The sequence below is a fragment of the Aythya marila genome, assembly GCF_965140915.1.
Source record: "Aythya marila genome assembly, chromosome: Z".
Lineage (NCBI taxonomy): Eukaryota > Metazoa > Chordata > Aves > Anseriformes > Anatidae > Aythya > Aythya marila.
This window is the reverse complement of record NC_139080.1, coordinates 2381439-2409057: the sequence shown is the minus strand read 5'-3', so window position 1 is coordinate 2409057 and position 27619 is coordinate 2381439. Positions and strand designations below refer to the sequence as shown.

Sequence of the window (27619 nt, the reverse complement as noted above, 5' to 3'; positions counted from 1 at the left end):
CCATGCAGAGCAGACCAAATATTGCATCTCAGCAAATCCCTTTGGGCAGGGCACGTCTCTGCTGAACTGAAAGGCGTAGTGTTGGGTGAACCTGGCCCAGATGCTCGCAAAGCTCACTGGTGATTTCCACTCCAGAAAGGTTTCCTATCAGAAGAGGCAGGAGCTGGAGGGACCTTCCCCCTGGCTGAGGACACATGCACTGTGGCGGTGTCGGATGGGAGCTGGCACAGGAGATTGCTTGAGCCAAAATTATGTGAAACAGGAATAACCAACAAAACCAGGCACCTCAGGTTTTGTCCACCAAGGGCCTGGTGGGTGCCCTGCATGAGACCCACGCAGAGCAGCATCCCCCCTGCCTGCCTCCTCCCCACCGCTAAGAAAGCCACTCCGCACAGCCTCAGTCAAGTGTACGTTTTTATTTTTCAATGGAACATAAACTCTTTTAGAAAAAACATTCATCTGGATGATAACGCCCATAGAAAAAAAAAAAAAACAACACCAATCTCATGGGGTTTTTGTTTTTTGTTTTCTTTTTTTTTTTTTAATTTGGCATTTGTTATTTGCATTTATATTAAAGCAAAGTGCATCTTTCTTATTTTTCTCGTTTATACACATTGCACAATACATAAATAATGATGCTTATAAAACGTCTTTATATTTACAAGTAATAATATATTTATATATAACATAAAATACATTTTTTTTCTTTAATAAATCTCAGGGTTTTTTTAAGGAGTCCTTTTTTGTGTGTTTTATTTCCAAAGCACTACAATGCTAAAGTTCCAAGGAGAATGCTCTCTTGTTCATTTAAACCTTTATATTTAGAAAAATAGCTTATGTTAAGGTCTAAACATGCTCATTGAGCTAAGAACAGTGTAAAAGTATCATACTCGTGTATGAATTCAAGAAGAAATGAAAGCACAACTGCATTTCCAGATACGATGGTACCGGGATAACCTGATTAGCAGGTTACAACAGACCAACTATCGTGAACACTTTTTTATTTTCCCCATTTTACTTTGTTTTGTTTTGTTGTTTGTTTTTTTTTTGTTTGTTTGTTTGTTTGCTTCGCTTCTTTTTTTTTTAAGCTTATGCTTCTGTCACTTCGCATCTCAGCTCAAATTGTAAAGCACGGGCCATGCACAGTTTCTTCATGGTTGTTTTCTCCCCTTGCATCAATCCACGACAATAAAAAAAGCAGTGGAAGGATGGGCAGGCTTCCCCCAACACCCACACTCCCACGGTGGACAAGATAAACACAGGGACGAGACTCGAGCCCAACAATGACAACAAAAAAATCGACAAGGGTGGGTAAAGACCTGCCTGGGAAGGTTTTGCACCATCGTTTGGCAGCGGCTGGGTAGGGTCAGCACCGCTGGGGAAGGGGCCTCAGCTGGGTGTCACCACCACTGGGGACAGCTGGAGGCAAGGGGAAGGTGGTGCATGAAAAATATGGGTCTCCTGTCCTGTTATCCAAGAGACGGAGCCGTAACAAACAGCAAGTGGCTCCCCGATCCTCGATCGCATAGAATAATCCTTTCAGAGGTGGGAAACAATTATCATATGCGATCCGTCCCCACCCCCCACACACCCTTCTCTTGCCCTTCTGAGTTATTGGTCATTCACACTTTTAAAAAATATATATATTTATCAAAATACCAAGGCAAAAATCTTTCCATAAGCTATTTCTCAAAACAGGAAAAAAAACCAACAAACAAAACAAAACAAAAACGAAAAGTTTGCATGAAAAGCAAGCACTCAGAAGGAAATAATAGCAGCAAAGTAGTATAAATGTCATGAGTCCACTCTGTCTCGAGTCATCGGTTATTAAAAATAACCTCCAACCAGCACGGGCAACTGCTGATAAACTGTCTCGTGTAGCACTGGCCCCAGCCTTTCACAAAGCTGATCTGAACAGTAAATCCGGTCCATGGTTGCTGCATGAACTCATGGTCATTCGGCCTCTGCAAGCTGTACGCCTTCTCGTAGTCAAAAGCCTTGATGGAAAAACCTGGAAACACTTTGTGCACCAGCAACGTCCTGGAGTCGGGGTTGTCCAGTGTGGCCGACTTGATGAAGATGGGGTAACTGCTGCGGTTGTACACCCACACGCCGTCCACTTCCTTGGTGAGCTGGATGCCATACCCGATCTTGCTGCGGACCTTCTGCACCAGCTGGCTTTTGTTGTCCGAGTTGAGCTGTCCGAGGCAGAAACCATTCCCCTGAGGTAGATCATAGAAGATATCCAGGGAGGGCTCTTGGACAGAGTACAGCCGACCCACGCGCGTTTTCTCTTCCCAGTATGCCACCACGCACCAGTGTGACCGATCCCCCGGCTCCTGAAGAACTTGGGAATCTAAAGGAGGCGAGAAAAAAGGAAAAAGAGGAGAAATTGAGTACTGCGGGGGTTAAAAATGTGACCAAAAAACAATATAATGCCACGATGTCGCTTCCGCACCTGCATGATGCCTCCACACAGGCACCAGCACCCCTAGCAGAGGCACCGCTTCTGACAGCAATGTGTGACAGCCACAGTTACATCCATTTACGCTCACCCACGTTTTGGTGTTTGCTGTGCTGCTCCAGCACCTAGTTCTGGTGGGGTACAAGGGCCCAAAGCACCATCTCCCCCTCCCCAAAAGCAGCTCGAGGCAGCAGCAGCACCCGCAGCGCCGCCGTCCCAGCACCCTTCCTGCTCCAGCCAGCTGTGTCTGGCAGGACCAAACACACTAAAAACATTTATTTACACCCAAAAGGCACACTTTGGAGGTCACCCCAGTGAAACAGGGGGGCTGGGGCTAACTTTGGGGCGACAGAGGCCCAGGCCGGGCCCTCAGCTGCAGGCAGGCCGCGGGAAGTGCAGGCAGACGGCGGCTTGCAGCAGCAGGGTGGAGACCGGAAACCTTGCGTTTGTTAACAAAAACGGTCACAAAAACCCGCAAGAGCAGCCCCGAACTTAGTTCCTTAGTTCCCTTAACCCGTTTTTTTTCAACTCCTCCTTCTCCGCCTAACCACGTGAGGGGACTGCACGGGAGGGAGAGGAGGGAAACGGGGCAGGGGGGCTGAGAAAGGTGAAAACCCCTTTTCCCTGACGGGGGATCTGTACCAGCCCGGTGCTGCTCAGCTAGCAATCCCTCCCAGCCTTCACAGGCATGTTAAGACCTGGGAACTATTAATCTCTGTAATTGTATTTTAAAAAAATAATAATAATACAAAAATCCAGAGGGGGCCGTGAGTTGGTGAGCGGGGGGCAGCACCCAGAGGCCTCCCCAGCCAAGCACCCTGAGGCCCCGCAGTGCTGCCTGACCTCCCCCCCCGCCTTATTTTCTGTATTTTTCTGTACTTTTTGCTATTAATAAGCCTGCTTCCCCAACACAGGCATTTTCCTCCAGCCTCCCGTTTAAAGCACGGCACTGTGCTCTTAAGAAAAAAAAAAAAAAAAAGAAAAAAAAAAAAACTCCAGCCACACACTTTTAATTTCCTCATTTCTATGCCAGCAAGGAAAATATTTCTGCAGTTGCTGGAGGCAGCTACTAAAACCGGGCCCGAGCGCACCCGGCCGGCAGCAGGAGGGTCGCTGGGCTGCCAGCCCCCGGGGACAGCGGGGCCAGGGGTCCCTGGGGGGTACAGCCCCACCGAGCATCGCCCCACAGGGTCGAGATGTGCCGCTGTTTGTCCGTCCACCTCCCCTTGCCGGTGCCTCCCAGGACTTTTTTGTTTCCTCTAACTCAATCCTGCTGAAACCTGGCACTGCTGGGGAAAGGGGACGAGCGAGGGAAGGGGCGGCGCAGCTTGGGTTACCTCGGCCCTAAGTGAACGGGGTGCCGGCACCCCTCTTCCCCCTGCCGACGGAGGATGCCCCAAGTGGGTGTTTATCAAAAAACACCCTCAGGACTGTGTTTTCCTCCAGAAAAAAAAAAAAAAAAGCACAATTTGGGGGTGATGCAAGCCGCCTGGGTGCCCGCTGGGCTGCGCCCCCCCCTTGCCGCACCCTCCCCGCCAGCGGGAGTTTTGCCCAAGTAAAGAAACGAGCTGGGTTGATGGTGGAAAAAAAGTTAATTGTTAAAAAAGCGGCTGGCCCTGAGCCCTGAGCCCTGGTCCCGGCGGCGAGCCGGGGGCGGCCGCAGGAGCCTCCCCCCGGAGAAGCGTCAGGCACCGCGCCGCTCGGGCAGGGGGGGCAAAACTGCTGTTTGTGTACATGCGCAGAGAGAGAAGGGGTGGATTTTTTTTCTTCTTTTTTTTTTTTTTCCTAAAGATGGTTTGACTAGCTGTTTGTTTAAAGAGTCGTGAAAGCAAAGCTAGGTTGTAAAAAAAGAAAAAAAAAAAAAGAAAAAAGCACAACCCAAGCAACCAACCCACCTAATCAGAGCCTGCCATCAATGCCTAGAGCCTGCAGGTCTTTTTGCTTTACAGCAGTTGAGGGAATTTTGCAGCAACAGCCATTGAAGCCTGCTGAAATTCCTGTAAGTTTTTATTTATTTTCTTTAACATAAAAGCATCCCTTTCAGGAGGGGGGGGGGGGGGCAAAAAAGCCTTTTTCACCCTGTGTTTGTGCTTGCATTAGTGAAGACCACTTAACAAGCAGCTCATTGCAACTTACAAAGAGTTATTTAATTGCCAGTGCATTAAAAAAAAAAAAAAAGGGGGCTAAAAAGAAAAAGAAAACTGCCTTGGCTATGAATGAACAGACCTTTATGGAGGGCTGGAAGTTCATGAATGAATCCCACTAGGTTTTTCAATGACATGGGGTGACCAGACCTCAAGGACAAGTCTTAGGTAATCCGGGATTTTTTAAACGAGCCAGTGCCAGCACACAGTATAAATATGCCAGAGCGTCTTCCGTTTGCGGGATGCGGCTGTTGACTGGATGTCTAGTCAAAAAGCCATGAGAATATACGGGCTGAGCCCGGATAAACAGGGTCAGGCCTCCCTGCCAGCCCGGTGAGCCAGCCACCACCAAAGCCGCTTTTCACGATTGTTGGGACCCCGGCGGAGCTCCCCCGCTCCCCCCGTTTTGGCATCAGCAGGGAAAATGGGTGGGAAAAGCCAGTGGCATCGCCTGGGCGGCGGAGGCAGGAGAGGAGGTTGCAGGAGAGAAGGAAAAAGTGACGCAGGCACGCTTCCGGCAGGGATGGAAACTTTTTTCCCCAAAAGGCTCCGCTTTATGGCAATGACCACAGGCTGGGCTAGGCACAGAAATGAAGCAAGATGCTCCCACAAGTCCCAAAACACCCTGTCGGGGTCATCTCGTGGTCCCGTGCCACCTCCCGCAGTGAGTCCTGCTGCAAACTTGCACAAAGCCCCAAATCCTGGGAAATTTGCAGCCACGTCTCCCACAGCGTGGGCCACCAGCTGCCACTGCCAGCAAGCCATGCACCGGCTGAACCGTGGCCACTGCGTGGGCCAGTCCATGAACGGCTGAGAAACACTTCAGGATTCTAGTTTTGAGTTAAAAGCATCATTTTTTACGAGCTCCTCAGAGCAAACACATCCCTTTCTAAATGCCTGGAAAAGTCCCAGCAAGCTGCGAGCGCTCCCATACCCCAGCAAACAATGATAATGCTTAATGCTAGAAACATGCGCACCATTATTTTCTTATTAAGCACCCCTCCATTTGCTGCTATCGTTGGTTTATTATTATTTCTATGGTTTGCAAGGCAGCCTGCCTAGGGGCCCCATCAGGATCAAGGGCCCCCCAGTGCATTGTGCAAACTTATTGTAAAGAAAAAATAAATAACTGGAAATAAGGCCAGCCTCTGCCCGCAGGAATTAGGAGAATTAGTCATATTGATCACTCATAGTTGCCTCTACAGAGAGCCGCTGGCTGAAGCAGAGCACGTTTCTGCATGGAGGGGAGAAATCGAGGCAACAGCGTGGCACCCCAATCTTCTGGGGGCAACATTTCTCAGCAGTGAGGTGCCGACGTCTTTGCGGAAGCTTGTGTTGACTCAAAAATGGAAAACTACATTTTTTTCTCATTTTTCTACTGCCACGCCAGATGACACCCTCTGAACTTTCCAGAAGGGCCATCCCGACTTCTACCAGCCCATCCCTCAGAGGGGAAGGAAGCATCACTCCACGAAGGCATCACCCCGGCTCCTTTCCAACACAAAATCCGGACCATCAGACCGTGAGGTTTCCCACCGCCTGCCTCGACCCTCGCAATTGCCAAGTCCTGCCCAAAACTGCTCAACGAAAGACCAGAGCCAGGGTTTCTCTTGCTTTGGCACCATGGAGGAAAGTGGATGAGGGCGACTGACACCACAGAAGGACCCGCGTGCCCCAGGACGAGCCCCGTGCTTGGTTTCCATGAGCCGCAGCAGACTCGCACCTCGCGCCGCAGCTGCGCTGGAAGCAGCAAGGAATTCGTGGGGCGGCTTTGCTCCTCAACACATCAACAGCTTCGGGATGATGAAACCGTGTCATCTGCATCTGTACTTTTTCTTTCAGAGTTCTGGCAGTTTTATGAGGGGACCAGGAAGAAAAAGTTCTTTTTCATTCAGGAACTGAGACGTTTCAGCTGATTTCAGGAGAGGTTTCTGTCTGATTTTTTTTTTTTAAAGGCCATTTTGGATTGAAAAAAAAAAACACATGCTGAACATAAATTTTGGTTTAGAAATGTGCATCAGCCCTCCCCATCCCTCCTGTTCATCCCTAGATGTTTTCATGTTTTCCAGTCCATCTATCCAGCCCTTAATACCCTCTGGGCTGGTATTAGGAGTGCCAGAAACCATTGCAAAAGCCGAGCCCTGCAGAAGACGGAGACCAAGCACTCGCTGCTGCTCACAGCTTCTGCCTGGCGGTGGAGGAGAGGAAGGAGCGGGTCCCCCCTTGCTTCTCCCCCCAAAATTGTGCACTTCTTCCAGGCTCTGCCCAGAGGCAGCAAGGCTGCGGCCAGCAGAGCCGCTCGCGGGTTTTCAGATCTCGGCCTTGTCCCGGTGCCAAGTTCACAAACATCAGGGGGGAGGTGGGAAGGGGATCTTTTGTTTTGCTTTGTTTTGTTTTGACATAGCTAAAGGTTTTCCTGTAATCAACCGACTTCTAAGGAAAACAGCAAGTTGAGCACACACTGCGCTATCCTACCCGCCCGGACTACTCCCACTTGATCGAGTCAGGAGCTATCTGGACCGTCACTGGCATCTGTGACAGCAACAGCTCGCAGCTGAAAATGGGAATGCAGCAGCATTCCTGATTAGGTTCTTAAATGCCTGTAATTGGATCTTTTCTCGGTGATATTGGGACTACACGTAAATTAAATTACCCGGCTGCAGAAGTGTTTTAACCGCGGAGATTTACGTGTCTTGATTCTTTTTAACAGCAGCTTTGCCCCGAAGGGTCTCCTGGTGCTCTTCCTCAGCATCCCACCATCACACGCCCTCCCTCCCTCATTCCTCCAGGAGGCCTGGGCTGGGTTTTCCCACCCAACCTCGCCGTGCCATCACCTCCCCCTGCATGGCCACGGAGGGCTCCTCTTTTTGGGTCCCCTCGCTGAGCCACTCGTGGTGGTGACCCTGCACCCATGACCAACAACCCATCATGAAAGGCCAGCGATAGTGGATAAATTAAAGTACACATGCACCGAGCGCTGGAGAACAGATGAAACAAAGGCCCTTCCTCCTTTATCTGTCAGCACGTGTGGAGGGCATCTGTGCTTAAATAAAAAAAGAATTGGCTGGACTGGTGTCAGCACAACGTGTCGTCTGGTCGGGGCCAAGGCTGAGACCGAGCTGAGCGCATCCCGCGCCCGTAATCTCTTGGCTGACCTTAAGTGGCATTTGTGAGTGCGGGGCAGAGCTGTGCCCCCATCTCTTGCTGCTCCCTGAGATGGAAGAGATGGAGACGGAGAAAAGGTGGACGCTGCCCACAAGATCTCTTCCCACCCACCCAAAAGCAGGCAATAAATCCTGCGGAAAAGGTGCAAGGCTTTTGTGGTTCACATACAAATTCGCTGCGTGCAGCACCGTGAGCCGGATGCAAATGTACTTGCCGCAATTAATTGATTATAGCCTCCCCTCTTACCAGCAAATACACTTCAAAAAACGCCAGGAGTGGTTCATGTTGGCTCTGCACAGGTTTTTGCATGCCCCTCTGTGTTTTCTTGAGGGTCACTGCAGTTGCAAAAGTACCTTTTTTTTTAGGATCTCAGGAAAAACACGTGCCTGAACTCTGATTCGGGAAGGGACCAGGAATTGCATCAAGGTGAGGAGAACACTGAGCATGATGTGCAACGACAGAGCTAATCAAAGCGAAGACAAACAGGCACGAAGCAGGGAAATGTCACCTCCCTTCTAATCTCCCAGGCAATTCACAGGGTCCTTGGGCGGGGGAACAAACAAACAAAAAAAACAAGTCCAGAAAAACCCTTCAAAGCCAGATTTCCAGGTATGCCTTGCAAAAGCAAAGAAAAATCCAAATTAAAGGACATACCCTGCTGTAGAAAAGGGTCTTTGTGCCTTTAGTGGAGCTTGTGGGCAGCCTGCAGACACCACCCACGGGAATGTTTGCCCCAAACCTTTTATATCTCACTGCACACCAGGGGCGAGACAGCGCTGGCTTCCTCGCTCCCCTGCTTTTGATGGCTGGGATGATTTCTGAAAGGCTAATTTAGGGCTCAACTCCTCTTGTTTGCAGACAAAATACCCCCCCAGGGACGCATCCACCCAAAGCCACCCACGGGGTGGCCCCTGGGGACATGCCCCCCTCCAGCACGAGAGCCCCCAAAGACAGTCGGTCACGTCAACGCTTGGTTAGGGAGCCCTTAATCTGTGGATTATTGACACGATAGACCATAACATCTCTTTAGGAGCCATTACAGCCCATCGTGTCAGTGGGTACTTACAGAGTCCTTAATCTGCGGATTGACAGGCTAGACCTTAAATTTGTGTCCACGTCTAATTAGGCAGTTTCTTATTACTCAACCTACACTGTAACCATGCCGGGCAAAGCGCCTTAGCAAGTTGCCCACCCAATCACTTAAATGGTTCCTCACTCCTCAAAATAAGTCAACCTCGCATAAAAATTCACATCCTGAGTTTTCCCCAAAAACTTTTGCTTTGGCACCAACAGCAACACGAAATCTCCCTGCCTGGAAAAAGAAAATCTCAATTTTTTGTGTGAAACTTCAAATTTCTGTTCCACCATGAGCCATTTTCACTGCCTGGGGAAGGACCCAAGGCCTTTGCGCTCAGTTTTCTAAGGGCTGGTGTCTAGAAGCCAAGGCACCGTGAACAGATTTGAAGTCTTGTGAGTCGGATGGGGAACGCAGGGGATAAAATTTGGCAGAAGCCACCATGGGAAGGGGTCGGGATTGTGATGATGTTTGATGTTTGTAACCAGGGCTTTGGTTCGGGCCCATTTAGTGGTGACCCATGAGACTCTCGGGCTCTGCTCGGTACAGGCATCCTCTGGGGACCGGAGCAGGAATTCCCATCACCTCCAGCAGGGCTGCAAAACCCTCTTGTGAAACCAGCACCAAAACGAGGAGGGGCTGGATGTTGGGACGAGGAGACAGCTGGTCCCCGAGGACACCCCCCATGGTTTCCATCCCCGCCTGGTGGCACCTTGGGCTAGCCTTCTGCTGGAGTGCCCAATCCAGCCACAAAATGTGGGGGTTATGGAGCACAAGAGCAAACTGAGGAAGGGTCTGCTACAAAGCCACGAGGGTGGGCAGCAGGAAAAAGGAAGGCAAGGCCAGGAGGGCAGCCAAGGCGCGAGGAGTGGAGGGTGATTCGCAGCCAGGTGGGGACGTGCACGGGGCAGCGGGGAGTGGGGACAGGAAAGAAAGAGCCAAAGTGAAACTGCCGGGTTCATGGAGTCCACTAAACCAGAAATTTGGTTCACAAACATCCTATTAGTCACTGCTACTGCCTAATTACGGTGATTAATCAATTACCACGGCTAAAAATTACCCGAGAAGAGAAGAACCTTTCTTGTACCCACTTTCTTTAAAAGCCAGCGAGGCTGCAGCCACCGGTCTGAGTCTGCTGCAGCTACAAGGGGGAAAAAATACACACGCACACACCAAAAATGCCTGTCTGCCTGTCTCCAGTGGTTAGAGAGGAGCCAGCTGACTCCAGTTTCCTCTGTACCAGGCTTTGGGCCTCATCAGCCATGCAAATTATAGAGTACCGTGCTGTCTGAAGGCCGAATTTCGACTCAGCTCAGAGAAAAGCCTTAGAGGAAGGGTGGGGATGAAGAAGCCAGCCAAATCCATTCATAATATTTACAGTAAATGGGCCTCTTTGCTGTTGTTTAGTATACAGTCAGTCTAATTATTTTTGAAGTTTTAATTTAAAGAACCTTCTTTATCTGCCTCTCCTCCTGCACCCCTCAAAGGTGTGGGAAACTTTTCTCTTTTTTCAGAAAGCAGCAGGATGGGAATCCCTCCCCCTGCGCCTCGCCAAGCCCTGCCCGCGGTGGGGTGGGAAGAAGGAGGCCTTCCAGGGGGACAGGGGAGACCCCTCCCGGGGCGGGGGGAGACACCCCAGGGGATTTTAAGGCCAAAAAGAAAAGAGAAATCCTGCCCGGCATGTGGGAGCCGGGTGGGCTGTGCGCTGTGGTTCAGCACAAGGGTGCAGCTGGTGCACACAGAGCACCCCCAAGTCCTAATGCGACCCCCCCAGACCCTGTTTGTGCCACACATGTCCAAAATGCTCTCCTCCCAGGTGGCCGGGATGCATCCCTGGAGGAGCAGCTTGCTCCCAAGGCTCCAGGATGCTCCCACAGCCCCTGCTCTCATGCCCACGGGCTCCTGTGCCCCATCTCCGCATGTCTCATGCAAGCCAGTGCCATCCCATTTTAAGGACGATCGGGGAGGTTTCAGGAGATTTCAGAGGCTCCTCCTGCACACGCAGGAAACCCCAGCAAGCCTTAGCGGTGCCATGCACCCGCCAAGCAACTCGGGGCTGGCTGCTGGTGAACAAACGCCTCCCTGCCTGGCTTCCAGCAGGGCACACCCCTTCTCCACCTCAACCCACCCCGGAGCTGAACCAGAAACCTCCTGAGAAGGAGAAACCAGCGCACAAAGGGCTCCTGAGTTACAACCACGTAAAGCAGACCTGGGGCTGAGCTTGCCAAAATCCCCTCTCCGGCGACAGCAGCCTGCCCAGCACCCTCTCGGCGCAGGGATAAATCACCACCCAAGCCATCGGAGGCCACCAGGTCCCACGAGCTGCAGGGTCACAGCCCTCCCGAGCACAGCCCCCAGAGCTCAAGTTTTGGGAGATGAAGACCTTGAAAGGCTTTTGCAACTCAAAATAAAAGCACAGCTCCTCTGATAAGACGGGCACTGATGCCCCGGCGAGCAGGGATGTGGCCCCCGGGAAAGCCAAGGCTCTCCAGGTTTAATTCTCCCCTCTGACAACATGTAGCTATGCGGGTTACATGTTAAAGGGCTTGTAAAGGCCGTCATAAAAACTGATGCATACTAGGCTAGTATTTCCAAGCTGATACCTAATACCCAGATGTGTGTTACGATTTTTTCCTGAGCGCATTCCGCGCACGCACACACACGCGGGGCATCGCCGCCGCTCTCATTTCCATAATGAAAAAAATCCTCTCCTTGCAGCACACTGACCTGTAATTCTCCCCCAAAGTTATTGCAAGACCGAAAACAGACATTTCCCTTAAAAAAAAAAAAATAAAAATAAAAAAAAAAAAAAAAGACCACCACCCAGCCCGCGCAGAGCTCTTTCCTAGAGGGCAGGGAACGGCTTCTCCTGGGGACGTAAAACATGGAAAAGCACGGCTGGAACAAAAGTCCTTTTCACGCCCGCCGTGCCCCCCCCGGCCCCACTCCGTAACAATTATGAAAACTGTTTAGCTGGGATGGCATTTGGAGCATTTACTGCATTCCTGCCAATAAATTCCATTCCCGGATCTGATGGAAAACGCGCCCCCTTCTCCCCTCCCCTCCCTGCCTTCATTCCTCCTGTCTTTCTTTACAACCTAATACCCTGTCGACTCGGGGCCAGGGCCTACTTAGGGGGAAAAAAAAACACCCAGCGCCAGACTGGAGACAGCATGCAGACTGAAAAAGTTAATCATTACTTCTGTCTGCCTTCATAATCTAATCACGCCTATTCCTAAGAGCATGCGGCAAGGCCCGCTCGCGCGCAGGCACACCGGGGCCGGGTCACCACGGACAGACAGACGGACGGACGGACGGACAGGACCGTCCCCCCGCCCCCGGCCAGCCCCGTGCCCCCCGGGCAGGGCGCAAGCCAAGAGCCCAAGGGCCGGCGAAGGGCTCTTGGACGGAGTTCACAAGCAAGGAGCTGCCTCGCCACGCACACACCCCTCCCCTCGCCTCTCGCTTTGCTCTGTGGATTAATAATGCTGAGCAATTATAGCGAATATTACGTTCATTAAGTAATTAACCCTCCCGGCGCTCCGGCGGAGCTGGCACCCCCGTTTCACAGACGGAGAGCCGGGACCATCGGAGGTTTCGGCGCGTTGCCCCGAGCCATAAAGCAAGCAACACCCAGCTGAAAAGCCCCAAAAGCTGCTTGCTCCTGGAGGAGCTGGCTTCGTCCAGCAGCACCATGACACGGGGGACACTGGAGGCAGCATCCTCGCCAGCTCAGGAGACACACATGGGTACATCTCCCCCAGCCCCAAACACTTGCTTTCTGCCCCCAAAACCACCTCGCTGCACCCTCCCAGGTGACACCCACCCGGTGACACCCGCGACACATTTTCCACGCTCGCTCTGCGGGGCTGTGACAGAGAACAGAAAAACCGCAGGCCTCTCCGCGCGGAGATTTATGAGTTTGTTCCTTCTAATGAGCTAAAAAGTCTCAGCCCGGCTTCCAAAGAAAATGAATTCATCAGTTCAAACGCGGTGATGTAACTTCAGGCTCCCGACTCCTTTTCCAAACAAAACTGCTGTTACTCGATTCCCGCAGCACGGCGTTTTGGGGTTATTTACCCGGGGAGGCGCGGGGTGCCCCAACCCAGCTGCGCCCCGCATGGCCCCCAAATTCCCCCGTGCTTTCTGCCTTCCTCCTGCAGGCCCTGTCGCAGATATCTGCGGCACCTCCCCGCTCTGCCAACCCCACGGCAGACATCAAAGCACGGGCGGCCTGGGCAGGAGCTCCCCCTCGGCGGCAGAGCCCGGGAATTTTTAGTATCTCTAAGCCAGCGCCATCGGTTTCATCACCGCCAGTCACCGGGGCGGGAGCCAACTCCACCGGTTGTAAAAGCAGAGGATGTTTGAACTTTCACCGCCTCCCCAGCACCCGGGTTTCTGGGCCGTAAATCAGCCCGTTTCGGGGGTGAAGGAGCACCTGGGCGGGAGGGGACGGTGGGGACGATGGGGACAGGCACGGCCGGGGCGTGGGGCAGCTCCAACGCAGCCGCCGCAACGCTCGCCGCTGCGAGCCAGCGCTTATTTAATCAGCGCTGGCAGCTCTACAAACAAAATCTATTCAAAAAAGAAAATTACCATTCATAGACTCCTGCTCGCTTATTATGTACACATATATGTACATACTTGCAACAATACTCCGAAAGCTCCACAGCCGGAGCGCTCCTGAGCGAGCAGCTGAAGGCAGAGACCTGCCTGCCCACCTGCCCCATGGGAAGGAAGAGCCCTGGAAAGCCGTGCGGGTGTGCTGGGGGCAGGTGATTTACCCCAAAAAGTGAGGGAGAGGGATGAGCCTTCAGTCACCGAAACCCAGCGCCGATGCCCTGCTCTGTCCTCGAGGATGACAAAGGGCCCGGCACGGTGGCACACACCATCCGCAACAGCAGCGGGTGGAAACCAGAAGAGATTGAGGAGGAATGGGGAAAATGGGCAAGAAATGAGCCACATTTGGCATCTCCTAGGAGACTCCTTCCACCCAGGGACATCTCCAGCATCCTGGAGGCCCCGAAAGAGCCCGGGGGCACATCAGGAGCCAGGGGACAGGGATCTGGATCTGGAGCTGCGACACTTTTTGTGCAGAGAGGTTAAAAGGGTAGAGAAGGGCTGAGCCAGCTCTTACAGAGCTGCTCTTTTTTTTTTTTTTTTTTTTTTTTGCAAGTTAAAACCAAGATAATGACACTGGGTGGGGACCAATTTTGAGGGCTGAGCAGCCAAACCAAAATTAGTCTCCAAGCCAAGAGCTTCCTAGGCCTCACAGTTTGGGGAAGGAAGCTGAGAAAAGTCATGAAAAGATTCTTCAGTAAGTCGAGAAGCGCGGCCGAGTGTAACGTTCAGGCAAAGGTGACCCTGCTATTAAAATATTTTTCAACATAATAAAAATAAAATAAAGCACTCGAACTGCCTCCCTCTGAAAGGTGGGCCCCACGAGATTGGGGGGGCTCCCCTTTTCTCTCCTTTTCTTCTCTTTCTCCTCCTCCCCCGGCACTTTCTTCCCCTTCACTAAACTATGTTTTCTTGTTTCTTTTTTTTTTTTTTCTTCTTGGCTCTTTCCTCATAAAAGACTGATGTAATTTCCTGTCTTGTCCCAATGTTTCCTGTTAATTAACAGGGTGAAAGTTATCATCACGGATTTAAATGGCTACCCAAAAAAAAGGTTAAAAAAAAAATAAAAATAAATGAGAATGGCTGGCCGTGAGCAACGTGTCCCGGGGCACACCTCGTCACCTCCTTTCTCTGTTCCTCTACCAGGGACCACCTGCGTGTCCCCTGGGATGGAGTTGCTTTTACTGGAGGGCAGAGAAAAGCCCCAGCCTTCCCCAGGCAAGGATGGGCAAACCCTGCACCGCTCCTTTTTTACCAAAAATACAAAATAAAACAATTGGTGGAGAAAGTGGCAGCCTGGCTGAGGGTACCACGGTACCCCACCGCCACCCAGCCCGACGGGCGGCGCCGCTTTCCCAACGCGCCCAGCACGCCTCTTTTATTAAAAGTTTAAAACAAAAACAAGAAAAAGAAAATAAAGGCTAATCACAAGCCCTCGGCCGGACATCCTGTGCGACGCTGAGCACCTTCCCGTCCCGCTGGCCCCCTGCACCACGCAGGATGGGGCCGTGCTGCCTGTGCCACCCCATTCCTCAAGAGCAGCGGGACACAGCGCCGCGCCGGGGGCATGCAGCCCATCCTCGGCCAGGCGTGGGCAAAACGGAGGGATTTTGGCAAAAAGCGAGGGCGGGGGGGGTCAGCTGGAACTCGCCTTTCTTCGCGCGCCGCCGCTGAAACGGAGAGCGTGCATCAGCGGTTAATAATATCTCGGCGCTGAAAATAAACTGGAAAGGAAGCTACTTTGTGACAGTAGGCAGGCGGCCAGGCTGCGGCGTGGGTCATTCAATCCTGCCGGGGACGGTGGCGGGGCTGGCACTGACCCGTGCCTGGCCTCGTACAGTACCCGCCGAGCGCGGCCGCCGGCCCACCTGCCTCCCGCACGGCCCGGGGGGGTGGGTGCATCCCGAATTCCCCACGTTTGCCCCATTCTGGACGGCACACACCCGGTTTTCCCCCAGCCACGATGCTCCGATGCAGGCTCCGCATTTAGCAGCAGCATGACGCTGTGTCCCCCCATCCCCGCAGCGGGTAAATGCATGGGGTTAATGTTACTTGTTCCTATAGTGTAACCGATACCCGATCACAGACAGCGTAGATGGAAAAGATTCGGGCCCCGTCTGTGCCAGCTCAGGACTGCTCCCGTACGAGTGTTTTTGTCCTGTCTCGTTTTAAATGTCCCCAACGATCGGGTTTCCGGCGCTCCGTGGTACATTTTATTTTGCAAGCAGATAGCGGTTTGGATTGCTCCCCGGCAAACACGCAGGCACACCCCTCCCTGGCACCGAGCTTCCAAATTCACCTTTCTACTCCCATTCCTGCCCCAAAAAGCCCCGGGTTGCGGGAGAAGAGCCAGTGGCCCCAAAGCCACCTGCCTGAAACCGAAATGAGCCGCGAGCCCCTTTGGTGCGGTGAGGACGAGCGAGGCAAGGGGCAGCAACCCTGCCCGGACAGCATGCAGATGTCACTCGTGGCAGGATTTCTCCTGCATTTTATTGCCGACTGCTCCCAAGGCACTGCTTGGTTGGAAAAATCCCGTGGCGCCGACGCAGACGGATCGAGCTGCTGGGAAAGGGGGACGGAGTGACACAGGCTGAGCGCTCCTGCCATCGCCGGGCTTTTATTTTAACCCCTCCTGGGAGGACATCTAGGAAACACCAAAATCTCCTCCCTGGGCCCTGGAGCAGTTCAAAGCAACTCCTCAACAGGTCCCGGGGTGAGAGCCTGCTTCAAAAACCCACGGGGGGCACGGGGTTGAGAGCTGCAGGGCTGGTGCCAAGTGCGGGCCCCCCCCTCCCCGCTGGCCCGGCCACGGTCAGATGATGTGCGAGGCAGCCGCGAGGCTCCTAGTCTGGCAGGCAGCCTGCTCCGCTCCAGAGGCTCCAGCGCTGTCATCCATGCGTTAACCCCTGATAACCTTGTCCTTCGGAGGACGGGGACGTGCTTTTTGGGGACGTGCTTTTTGGGGACGTGCTCCAGGCACGGCGGCTCGCGGCCTTTTGTGAAGTGCTCCGCAGCAAGGCTCGGGAGGAAAGGGTGCAAGGGCGTGCAGCGTTGGAAGCGACCAAAAAAAAAAAAAAATTAAAGGGACGTATGCTCAAAAATAAACCCAGAATAAGTGACTTGAAAAAAAAAAAATTCCCAAGCAATTGTTTATCCCTGGGACAAATATACAATCCTAGCTACACAGGAAGATGTCTCAATTTCAGATTATAATAGGATGCCAATTTGTAAATAAAGGCATTTCACAGGAGGTTATAAGCTCTGCACTACGGGGAGGTGGAAGAGGGGTTGGGAATGGGAAAGCAACCCGGGGGCTGGGCCGGAGAAGCCGCCCGGGATCCTGCTTGCGGCGGGGGGAGCGGCGGGACCCGCTCGCGAATAGCTGCGGGTTTAGGCAAGGTGCTTCTCCCCGGCGAGCAGATACCAGCGGGGATCAGAGGCATAGTGAAACATTCCAGGCCTGCCCGCTATTCCATAATGAAATGTCACTCAGCTGCACGCGGCGCCTCGGCAGCACAGCTGAATCAAACCTGAAGGAGAGCGGCCCATCCGAGCCGGCACGGTCCGTTCCCAAAAGGGAGCGCCGCTGGTGCCTCTCCAGCCTCCAGCCAACTTTCCAGGTCTTTCCCCATCTTTCCCTGGGCGGAGGAGGCGAGTGGGAGAGGCTGAAGCTGCGCTCACCCAGCCTCAAGCCACGGCGGGCTTGGGTCGGCGCCCACCCGGCACCGTCACGCGACGTCCGCTGGCTGCGGGAGGCTCTGGGGCCACTCCAAGGTCCGGGCGAGGCAAAAAAAAGTGGTGGAGGTGGCGAGGATACAAGCCAGCTCATCTTGCTTTCTCTGCGTCACAGCCTGGGCTTCTTGGAGAGCTTCTTTCTGCTGGCAGACCCAGCGCCGTTCAGCTGTCCCGCAGGAGAGACGTCTTCGCGCCCACCATGGGCACCATAAACAACCCTGAGCTGGCCAGCAGCCACCAGCAGGGCTGGAAGAGGGAGATGTCCATGTCCACGTCCATGCAGACACCGTGTCCATGTCCCGTGGGGACCCAGCACCACCCCAGCACCACCCCAGCACCATCAGGTAGCATCTCAAGCAGAGCTGCTCCACAGATTGTACCCATCGCACAACTGGACACCCTTGGGCTCTCCAAGCACAGCTTTGCTTGTTTGAAAGCACAGTCATAACCAAGCACTTCTGCTGGGAGCAGGTCAGCTCAAAACACTGGAAAAACCACCCTCTGTCTCGTATTTAGAGACATTATTTTTATCTCCAACGGGATATTTTTGCTCTGTGCTTTGAGTGTGTCATGGAAATAAAGGACCCGGGCTGGTAGCACCTGAGCACAACAACCTCGATGGGTGACACCCCGGCTTACCCACACAGTGACCACCAAGAATAAAGAGAGATAGGTGGTAGTAAGGTGGGGGACACGGGCTGGAGGATGGGACAGACAGGGACAGATAGCAGAGGTGCCCTGAGAAGACGTGAGGGGAACAGCACGGGGTCAAGGATGAGCCCACGCTGCATTAATATCCAGCCAGGCTGCACACAGGCTCCATGGGCTTCTCTGCTCTCATTTTGACCTCTGGAACAAACCTCATCCCCACCCTTTTTTTTTTTTTTCTATCTTTTTTTTCCCCCCCTATTTATAGCTAAGCCAGCTAGGTCACAGAGGAGTCGTGTGGCTGGGTCCCCACCCTCGCACTCTGCCCCCTTCCACACACTGCCACCGACGACGTCAAAGCACAACTCCACCACACGGGAGGTCACCCTGAGCATTTCGGGGACACCCATCCCTTTGTGGGGGACTCTGGGTGACTGAATTTTCACATTCAGCTCCCCTCCTTCCTTTTTTCACAGAAGCAGGGTCAGCTTGGAGGCTGTGTGTGGGAAACACTTGTGGATGCCGCTCTCCATCCACCACCCCGGCCGTGCCGTGCCATGCCATGCTGTACCACGCCGTGCCATGCCACACACCCGCCCACCTCAGCCTCTGAATCGACAGAAACGGGGGTTTCATGGCTTTTTGTAAAGCCAGCCCTTTGTAAGGCAGACCAGAGGATGGGATTTGCACTAGGCCTCTGCGGCCTGTGCCCGCCCACACCCAGATGAGCGCCTGTCCCTGAGGCGAAGCACTCCAAGCACACCCCGACTCATCAATGCCCTCTTCACATGCACTCTTCTGCTAATTAAAATATGCCAGAAAAAAAAAAAAAAAAAAGAAAGAAAGAAAAAGAAAAAAGAAAAAAGGAGAAGGTTAGCTTTAGAGAATTGCTGCAAACTGCGTTTATTTTCCTTTCTCGACTGGGTCTCTCCAGTTGGGAATTTTCAGCGCTGCACTTCTGTGAGCGGAGCGGAGATGCCAGTAAATCAGACCAAATTCAAAACAAATGCTCTTTCATGTGGAGGCATTCGGCTTTGTTTCATGGCTTGTGTAGCTAACCGTATCCCTCCATGAGTCAACTCTCCTATCAGCTCCTCATTAAACTAAATGGCTACAATTACATTTGTGGAGGAAAAAGAGTGGTTAATGATCGTAAAAGGTTCTGTTTCCAGGCTTTTGGGGGGGGGGGAGAAACCTTTGATAACCAAGAGAAGAAAAATAAATCCAATCACGTGAAATAAAGAAAAATTGGCCTCAGAGGGGGGACGGCGCTTTCTTTTGGGGGGCAGGGGGGGCTCTGTTCATCCAGCTCCTCGGAGCAGCCCCCAGCCCCAAGGCGCAGTGCTGGGGCTCCCCTCCTGCAGCCCTTCGGAGCAGGCCGGCTGATTTCCTGCAGCCCAGGCCCCCACCTCCCTCCTTCCCTTCAGGAGCACAGCAGAGCAGACAGACGAGATGTTATCAATAGCCCGAACCTTTCAGAAAGCCCCCTTTTAAAAGCGAGTACTTCCTCTGCTTATTTCATGTGGTATCCTGTGGAACTGAACTCTCTCCTCCCCTCTGAAACAGGCATACTTCAGGAGGAAAAAAAAAATCTAACAACATCCTTATTGTGTTGTTTTGCTCCTTGTCTCCTTTCTTTTTCCAGTCTTTTTCTTCCCTGCCTTCCCTAAAGCTAGAGGCTCCAATGACAAAAAAAAAGGAAAACCCAACATCCCACCATGCTAAAAAAAAAAAAAAGCGCAGCAACAAGTTGCTCCATTCCCTCTCCCCCTCCATTTGCTTAATTCTCATTAGGGCCTTTGAACAAACAGTATGCTCCCCTCTCAAATAACAGACAAGGTATATATTACACCAAAAGAAAAACAAACAAAGCTCACTTAAAGACATCCACACCAAATGCAATTCCTGGAGAGAGAGAAAGACACGCAGACCCGCGTGCGCGCACGGCGGCCGCCGACATATTTCTGAAATTCCAGTCTCAGGGCAATGAGCTGCGTAACTGCTCCACAAACCATAAATCAGGGAGACAAGCCGACAAAGAGAGCACCTTCCAACATCAGCGAGTACATGCAGGTACATGGTTTCAGACACTCAGTGAGCACGCACAACTGCTTTCATCTGGCAGCACCAACGCGTAGAGCCCAGCCCCAGGACTGGCCGGGATGGGGAGGGAGAAGGGCTGCTGGAGGCTTTGCAACTTGGAAACCACCCTCCAAACCCCCATCCCATGATGGCTAAAGGAGGTGGGAAATGGGAAAATGAGGGAAATTCAGTGCTTTCTGCAAAAACTGAGCCTCACACATGGAAGTTTGGGTGGCAGTTACCCCAACCAGCAAAGCCCGAGACAGCGGTGCCACCGCTGCCAACCAGGCCAGGACAGCTCCACATCATCCCCTTCTGCAAGGGACACCCACACCTGCTCCGATAATCCACGCATCCAACCAAACCGACAGCCAACATCACTGAGCCTTCCCCGACACACCTCTTCCTGCCTCACTCCAAAATTAATGGAGCGTAAGGCTGGAGTTCAAAGGAAACACAGGCTTTCGGGGAGGGACAGCTTCGCCTGGGATTTCAACGCATCCTCTACGAGAGAAGCTGCTACTGAAATGAAATCCAACTCCCCCTTAGAGCATGCCTTTCTCAGCGACTCGCATCCCCAAACCCCCCTGTGCCCGATCTCGGCCAGGTGGGACCCTCGGCCAAGGGGACCCAAAGGGACGCGATGGAGAGACCCGCAGGCAGGAGTAAGGTCAACGAGAGGCGTCTTACCTGAAAGCCCCCCAGGGGCTAGACAATTAGTTCCCCCTGTTTCAGTGGAGGAAGGCACAGAGTCTGGACAATCTGCTGCAGAGGAGGGAGAGAAGAAGAAGACATCAGTATACATGCGCTTCTCCGCAGGCTCCCAGCGCCGCCGCGAGCGGAACACACATTCCAAAGCGTTTAACAGGAAGCGATTACTAATTGTCTGCACAGACACGGTAGTTCATCAAGATGCATCCACCCTAACTCATCGCCTTAATCAAGGCTCCGTGCTGCACTTAATCACCAGCCCAGGCTGATTATAGACCGGCAAAAATTACAGACTGGCTGCCACCTCTCCATCCAAGTCACCGGGTAATGAAGGCAAGGCTGTCCTCCTTATGACAGAGCTGACGGGGCTCCCAAAACGCTGAAATTGCGGCTTTGTGCACCAAACACAGCCAACACCTGTGCTCACCAGAACAGGAACCGAAACGGCAAGGTCTCAACACGGCCCTGTTGCCACAAACGGTCCACGCTTGTGCTGTCCCGCTCGGTTTTTGTCACCAGCAGCTGCCACAGACCTCACCCACCGCTGGCCACCCCCTGGGAGCACAGTGCGCACCCATGGGACCCACCCCTCCTACCACCGACCAAAGGGACACGGTGAGATAACCTGTCCCATCTGCAGCTTCCCATGACACACAGGAAGCTTTTGGGTTCAGGATTTGGGCCTCTCCATCCCAAGCCACCCAAGCATCTGCTGCCCTTGCTCCAGGTGCTGACAGCCAGGAGCCACCACCGGTCCCCTGCTCCTACAGGGCCACCTCCAGCTTTTTGGTCACTACTGCACACAACACGAGCTCAGGGGCACGCTGTGATGAAGGCAAGAGGAAAGATCCATTAAAATCCACACAACCCCCAGGTCCTCAGCAGGCTGTCAAAGATAATTTTGGCTTCATCCAACTTGGGCTCCCCGACGATGTCAATCTGCCCGCTGCTGTATCTCAAGGCAAGGGCCACCACCAGGAGAGCCCCGAGATTTTACTTCCTACTGATAAGTCATTTTTCCAGACTTCATCCCTGAAATCCCAATGAAAAAAAAAAAAAAAAACCTCCTGTGTTCATAACCTTATTTTATCAGAGTAAAGTATAAGCCCTAACAGGAATATACAGTTTAACAGGATATACTTAATCAAACTGAAAACAATAGGGGAGACAGGAAATGGACTTACTTGTGAAATACTGTATACTATACACTCTCTAAATGCCTTGTGGTGCTTTCTATTCTTTAAAGAAATTTGCTTTTTCTTCTGTTTAACCCTTTCCAGTCCAGACAGAGGACTCCCAGTGCCTTGAACCTCAACTGGGTTCAGATGCTTTCTGGGCGCAGGCATGTGGTGGGTCCTCTGGCCCCAGCGATGCCTCCCTGGTGAGACAGATTCAGAGCCTCCCAAAACACCTGCACCCCTCCCTGATCCACACTGACAGTCAAAGGAAAGCCCCGGGATGCTTTCCATGACTTATTTACGGCTGTCAGCTCCCTTCCCATCCATGTCCCAGCCCATTCCCTTGGTCAGCCACCTACACACACCTCTGAAGTCTCCCTACAGGACGGTGCTGATGCACCTCCGTGCTACAACACGAGGGATGATCAGCTGTGGGAACAGCACAAAAGCACGACCCTGCTGGGCTCTCTGCACTAAAGGCAGCTGGTTCCAGCCTCGCACTCGTCCTATCACCCACACGTTAGCCAAGGGCTCTTGCTAGTAAGAGGTACTCAAGCTCGTGTTATTTTCGGCACCGGAGAGGTCGCCGGATCGGAGGTTTACACAAGCCTACTGCCGGTGAATCTCCTCCCCGAATTCCCTTACCGCAATATAAAACCATCGCGGAGACGTCCAATTACTCCTGGTGGCTACCAGCCCAACCCTGCAAGGTGCCGACTGTTTCCTGGAAGTTGCCAAACCTCTGACTCCCATGAAAATCAATGCCACAGGAGGGCATTTGGCTCTGCACGCAAAACCTCAGCAGGTTTCCTGCCCTCGGATGCTCCAGCACCACCACGACAGCACGTGAGCACCAGCCCAGCCCGTGCCCCTCCAAACCTGCCCGGGATGCCACGGAGGGCTGCACAGCAGTGCCAGCACTGAGCCAGGCTCTGCCAGGCCACAAGTGGGCTATAAACACAGTCCCTCACAGCTCCTGTCCTGCTGAATAGTGGGTCAGGGTATCTGCTTGAATTATTTGAGGGCATCACTGTCCCTCTGGCTTCCAACACAGCCACAGGCAGCAGAGGGATGCTGAGCTGCCGTGCGCCTCCAGAAGGCTCAGCTTCGTCCCATGGGCTCAGCCCCATGCCAGCTGCTGTCACCAGCCCCTGGGGACAGCCCAGGTGAGGAACAGGTGAAGTCCTCACCCAGGGCTTCTCCTCGATGAACATATCTGAGAGAGCTGGCCCACACCTACAGCCTGCCCGCAGGTAACACGGCTGTCAAGAGCCGACCTTTGTGCTCTGAGAGAATCAGAATCACAGAATAGTTTGGGTTGGAAGGGACCTTGAAGGACCATCTAGTCCGACCCCAAAAGCATACCGACATCACATCAGCACAGAAGCCAAGGTGGCATTTCCCCGGCCACAGAAGACCCCAGTGCCCTGCTTTAATAAGGGAAATGTCACAGCCTCCCCCAGCACCCTGCCACCAGAAGACATTTGCCATAATCCCACCAAACGCACTGGTAACCACCGTCAGAGCCCGTGCTGGTGCAGGTACAGCTGTTTACATGAAGCACGTACAAGACACAGTCCTAGGCACCTAAATATTTTTATTACCACTTTCCCCTTTGATGGAAAAACACAAGTTTCCTACTGGATACGTGTCCCCAGCTCCATTGGCACTGTCGCTTTCCTAAACTGCCCAAGTTCAGCAGAGGCACTGCTCCTACCCAAGGTCCCTGGGGTGCACCAGCAGCCAAAGACGCATGCATCAAGCAGGAGAAGGGCTCTGCAGGTCCCACCACCAGCGACCATCCCTCCCAGCCCTGGCCAGCAGTGCTGAACATACAGGTGAGAAACACCAAGCACACAGCACTGCCCGCCCTGCTGCAGGGATGCTCGGACGTGCTCCCCTCGGCACAAGCAGCAGAGGAAGCACCCGGAAAGCCTGAGCTCGTGCACGCCACCTGCACCGACAGACCGGGAGGCTCCGGCGGTGCCTGCCGCGGCCCCGCGCGCCCTGGTAGTCAGAGTTCAACTGCCAAATGGATTTGTCTTTCAAAAGGGAAGAAAAAGGAGGACTTTTTGGTGAGTAACCCAGTTGTTTCTGCGTTTCCGATTGGCAGCGTTAATCACTTCCTATTGGCTGATCCGAATAACTTTTCCTTTCGAAATGGCACACTCATGTTCTGCGGCTTTTCTGTTTACACACATTTTGCTACCTTATGTCAACACTTGCTAATGAATAAATGTATCACTCGACTAACTGAAAATGAGGTCCTGGCAAAGGCAGATTGGATGTTTAAACCCCGCTAATAGATTTATCCTAACATCTTTACAGGAGGCTGAAGGCAGGCGTTAACCCTTCTCTCCTGCAGCTCCGTAAGGGCAGGCGTCCCCCGCGCCCTGCGCAGAGCAGCGCATCCCATGCCAGGATCATCGCTGGGGGAAACAAGGGCAACAACAGAAGAAATCTAAACCCTGCACGCTTTGGGGCGAGCACCCCCTTCTCCAGCCTCCATGCAGGTGAAATAATGACAATTTTGCCCAAACCCACCGACCTTTGAGCCCCTGCAGGGCCTCACCGAGTGTCACGGCACAGCCCTTCTGCAACCCAGCAGCGAGCAGCACGTGCTTGGGATGCGCAGCCTCCTCCTGATACCCTCGTTCATTCATCAGCCTTTATCTCGTGTTTTTTCACGCTGAGGCAAAACATTTCATGCTTTGCAACCCAATCGTTTGTTAAGCAGCGTTGCTTATTTCCACATGGCACGGGGAGGCTTGTTGTTGTTTCTAAGAGTTTGCAGAGGGGAAAAGCCCGCAGCGGTACAACGTCCTGCCTCGCCGTGCTCCGAGGGAGCACTGGGCAGGATGGGACCCCACCATGGTACTCCAGACATCTGAAGGCACCCCAGGTTTGGGGTTCCTTTCCTTCCTTTTTTAAGAACTGACTGAGGGCAGCCTGAAAAGACTGACTCCACCGAGGCGGTCCCATGGGACCCGTCCAGACTCCAGCGGCAGCCAGTCCTGAGAAACTGCAGAGCAGCAATTTTAGGGAAACTGCTCTTCTGGCAGAAAGAAAAAAAAAAAAAAAAAGACCCAGAGCCGGTCTGCAGAAACACATCTATCTTTGACTGCCTGCCCTGCCATCCCCCGGCTGCCCGGCGTGACAGGGGGGCACCGTCCCAAAGACACCGCGCTCCAGATCCGCTAATCCCCGGGGAGACAGCAGCTGCCCCTGCCCGGCTTCACCCCGCTTCCGACTCTCCCCACCTCTCCTCCTGCCCCGTGCCAGTCCTATTTATCTAGCACCGGCGAGCTCGCTGCCAGCCCAGAGTTTATGCAGACAACCGCAAAAGAGCTGGTGCCAGCCTCAAATGGGCTTCTCCCCTGGCACCCTGACATTGGGCTACAAGCAACAGGCACGCAGAACGGGGCTAAAAAACAAAATTACTCATTTTTTGACACGCACACCCACCCCCCTTCCTCATTTTCCCAGCCTGACAACATGGGATTAGGCTCCCTTAAAACACAGCGAGATTTCCACCAAGCCCGGTTGTCAGGTCTCATTTGGGCTCCCAGCCGTCAAGGAGCTGCTTGCCCGAGCTGCACCGCTTCCCAAATTCCTGCAAAATCCGGACAGGCGCAGGAGCGAGCTGCACAACTGCCATTACCAGCACGAGCCCCCCGTGGCCGGGCACGACACCCGTGGGGCTGCTGACCCGGAGAAGCCAGCAGCAGCCCCAGCCTCGCGTTTTTCCCAGCACAGCCTTCCCAAAACGCTCGCTCCAGAGGCCAGCCCGAGGGCCTGAGCCGCGCCAGGATCCCTCCTCGAGTTTCCTGGCAGAGTTGTAAAATCAGACTTTGTGCAACGCCTCTCTTAGACAAATTACACCTCAATTCTTCCAGGGGGGGATCGGAAGGCGCCCCCGGCACCCAAGCAGCCCAAAAGCAAAATGCATCAGTGTAACAAAGCCTTTTTTTTCCCTGAGAAAGGGCTGTTCTCCCTTTTTATCTGAAGGCAGCAGCCTGCATTTAAAAAGGTCCACTTACCCGTTGGTTTGAGAAAATCCATTGGATATCTGGAGTAGGGTGGAGGGGGAGACTCTGGAATTAGAAAAGTACAGAGAAAATAAAGGCAGAGCCATGAGAAAGAAAAAAAAAAAAAAAAAAAGATAGGAACTTATGATAACAGTGGCATTCTTTTAGCAAAACTGTTTGTCTTAGCTCTGGGGGTTGGAGGCAGGGCAGCGAGGCGGTGATTGCCTTGATATTTAGCTGTCAGATAAACAAAAGGGGCCGTCTGGCGCCAGTCTCCCTGCTATCTGCCGCTCGGGCTGTCTGATCGGGGCCTCCTTGGCTCGCCGGAGCCGCGGCAGCGCCGGGGCCGGCCGGCAGCGCCAGGCGGCCCCTAATCCCCCGGCACCGTGCGGGGCGCAGCGCCGGGGGGGTCCCCGCCCCCTCCCCAAATCCGAAAAATAAAAAAAAAAATAAAAAAGGAAGAAAAAGAAAGAAAAAGAAATTGCCGAGTTGCCCAGTTAGTTAGTTGTGTGTTTTTTGGTTTTGTTTGGTTTTTTTCTTTTGGGGGGGGGGGGTGGGCAGGGAGGGTGTGTGGCTGCTTCGTTGTCCACATCCCTGTCCCCAACTCCATCCCCATCCCTATTCCTATCCCATCCCTATACCCTGCCCCCATCCCCATACTACTCCTATTGATCCCCATCGTTGCCCCCACTCCCCACCCCATCCCAATCCCCATCCCTGTCTCTATCCCCATCCCCATCCCCATCCCATCCCCATCCCCATCCCCATCCCATCCCCATCCCATCCCCATTCCATCCCCATCCCCATCCCATCCCACCCTCACCCCCATCCATCCCCATCCCCATCCCGTCCCGCACCTAGCTCGCAGAGCCGGCTGAGGTGGTGCGGGTTGCAGCAGACGAGCTCGGGGTGCGCCTTGCCGTACGACTCGCAGCAGCACAACCTCTTGACTTCGGAGCAGTGCCGGAGGTCGGGCCAGCGGAACACCTTGCAGAGCAGCACGGGCAGCGGGTACCAGTGCTGGCCCAGCCGCGAGTCGCCCTTGGCGGGCAGCAGCAGGCAGGGGGTGCGCGCCCCTCCGCGGGACTCCACGGCGTGCAGCAGCCCCTCCAGCTGCCGCTCCTTCAGCCGCTTCAGCACGGCGTGGGTCAGAGCCTTCAATTCCGCCTCCGCAGCCCCCCGGCCGCCCCTGCCCGCCTTGCCGGGGCAGCACCCTCGCCCCCCGCCGCCGCCGCCGGCATGCGCCCGGCCCTCGGCCGCCCCGCCGGGCTCGCCCGCCTCCTCCTCGCCGCCGGGGGCACGGCTCCGCCAGAGCCGCCGGACGAGCAGCGAGCGTTTGGTCCTGAACATGCGGGACGAGAGGAGGGGCCCCCGGCTACAAAACGGGCATGTCGGCCGCCGCGCATGAAGGGGCCGGCAGCCGGGTCGCGGCGGGGGGAAAGCGGCGGCGGCGGCGGCGGCGGCGGGGCCGAGGAGGGCTGTGGCATGCGCCAGGCTCCGCGCTGGCTTCCTCCGCCGCCCGCCGCGAAGGGTGCGAGGAAAAGGGGGCAGAAAGCGGAGGAAGAGCGAGGGAGCCGGGGGAGGGGGGAGCCGCCTCTCTGCCTCGCTTCGCCCCCCGGAGAAAAAAAGGAAAGAGGGCGAAAACGCCGCCTTAGAGCGCGGCGCCGCGGCGCATCGCGCGGGGGGAGGCGGGCTGGGCTGGCCGGCGCCGCGCAGCCCTGCGCGGCTGCGGAGCGAGCCTGGAGCCGCGGGGGATCCTCGGCCTCCCC

General features: G+C 54.0%; 1 protein-coding gene across 3 annotated transcripts; it reads right to left on the bottom strand.

The window, feature by feature from the left end:
• Window positions 1–27619, bottom strand: SMAD7 (SMAD family member 7). Of its 3 annotated transcripts, none has more exons than XM_082782844.1 (4): window positions 26708–27335; window positions 25863–25916; window positions 20624–20695; window positions 1–2356 (listed from the first exon to the last, which is right to left on the bottom strand). In XM_082782844.1, the coding sequence occupies exons 1-4, from the start codon at window positions 27198–27200 to the stop codon at window positions 1818–1820; spliced, it is 1158 nt and encodes a 385-aa protein (XP_082638970.1). In that variant the 5' UTR covers window positions 27201–27335; the 3' UTR covers window positions 1–1817. The 3 variants fall into 3 exon arrangements, with proteins under 3 accessions (XP_082638970.1, XP_082638971.1, XP_082638972.1); XM_082782846.1 differs by having other exon boundaries at window positions 4–2356; window positions 20624–20698; window positions 26708–27619; XM_082782845.1 differs by lacking the exon at window positions 20624–20695.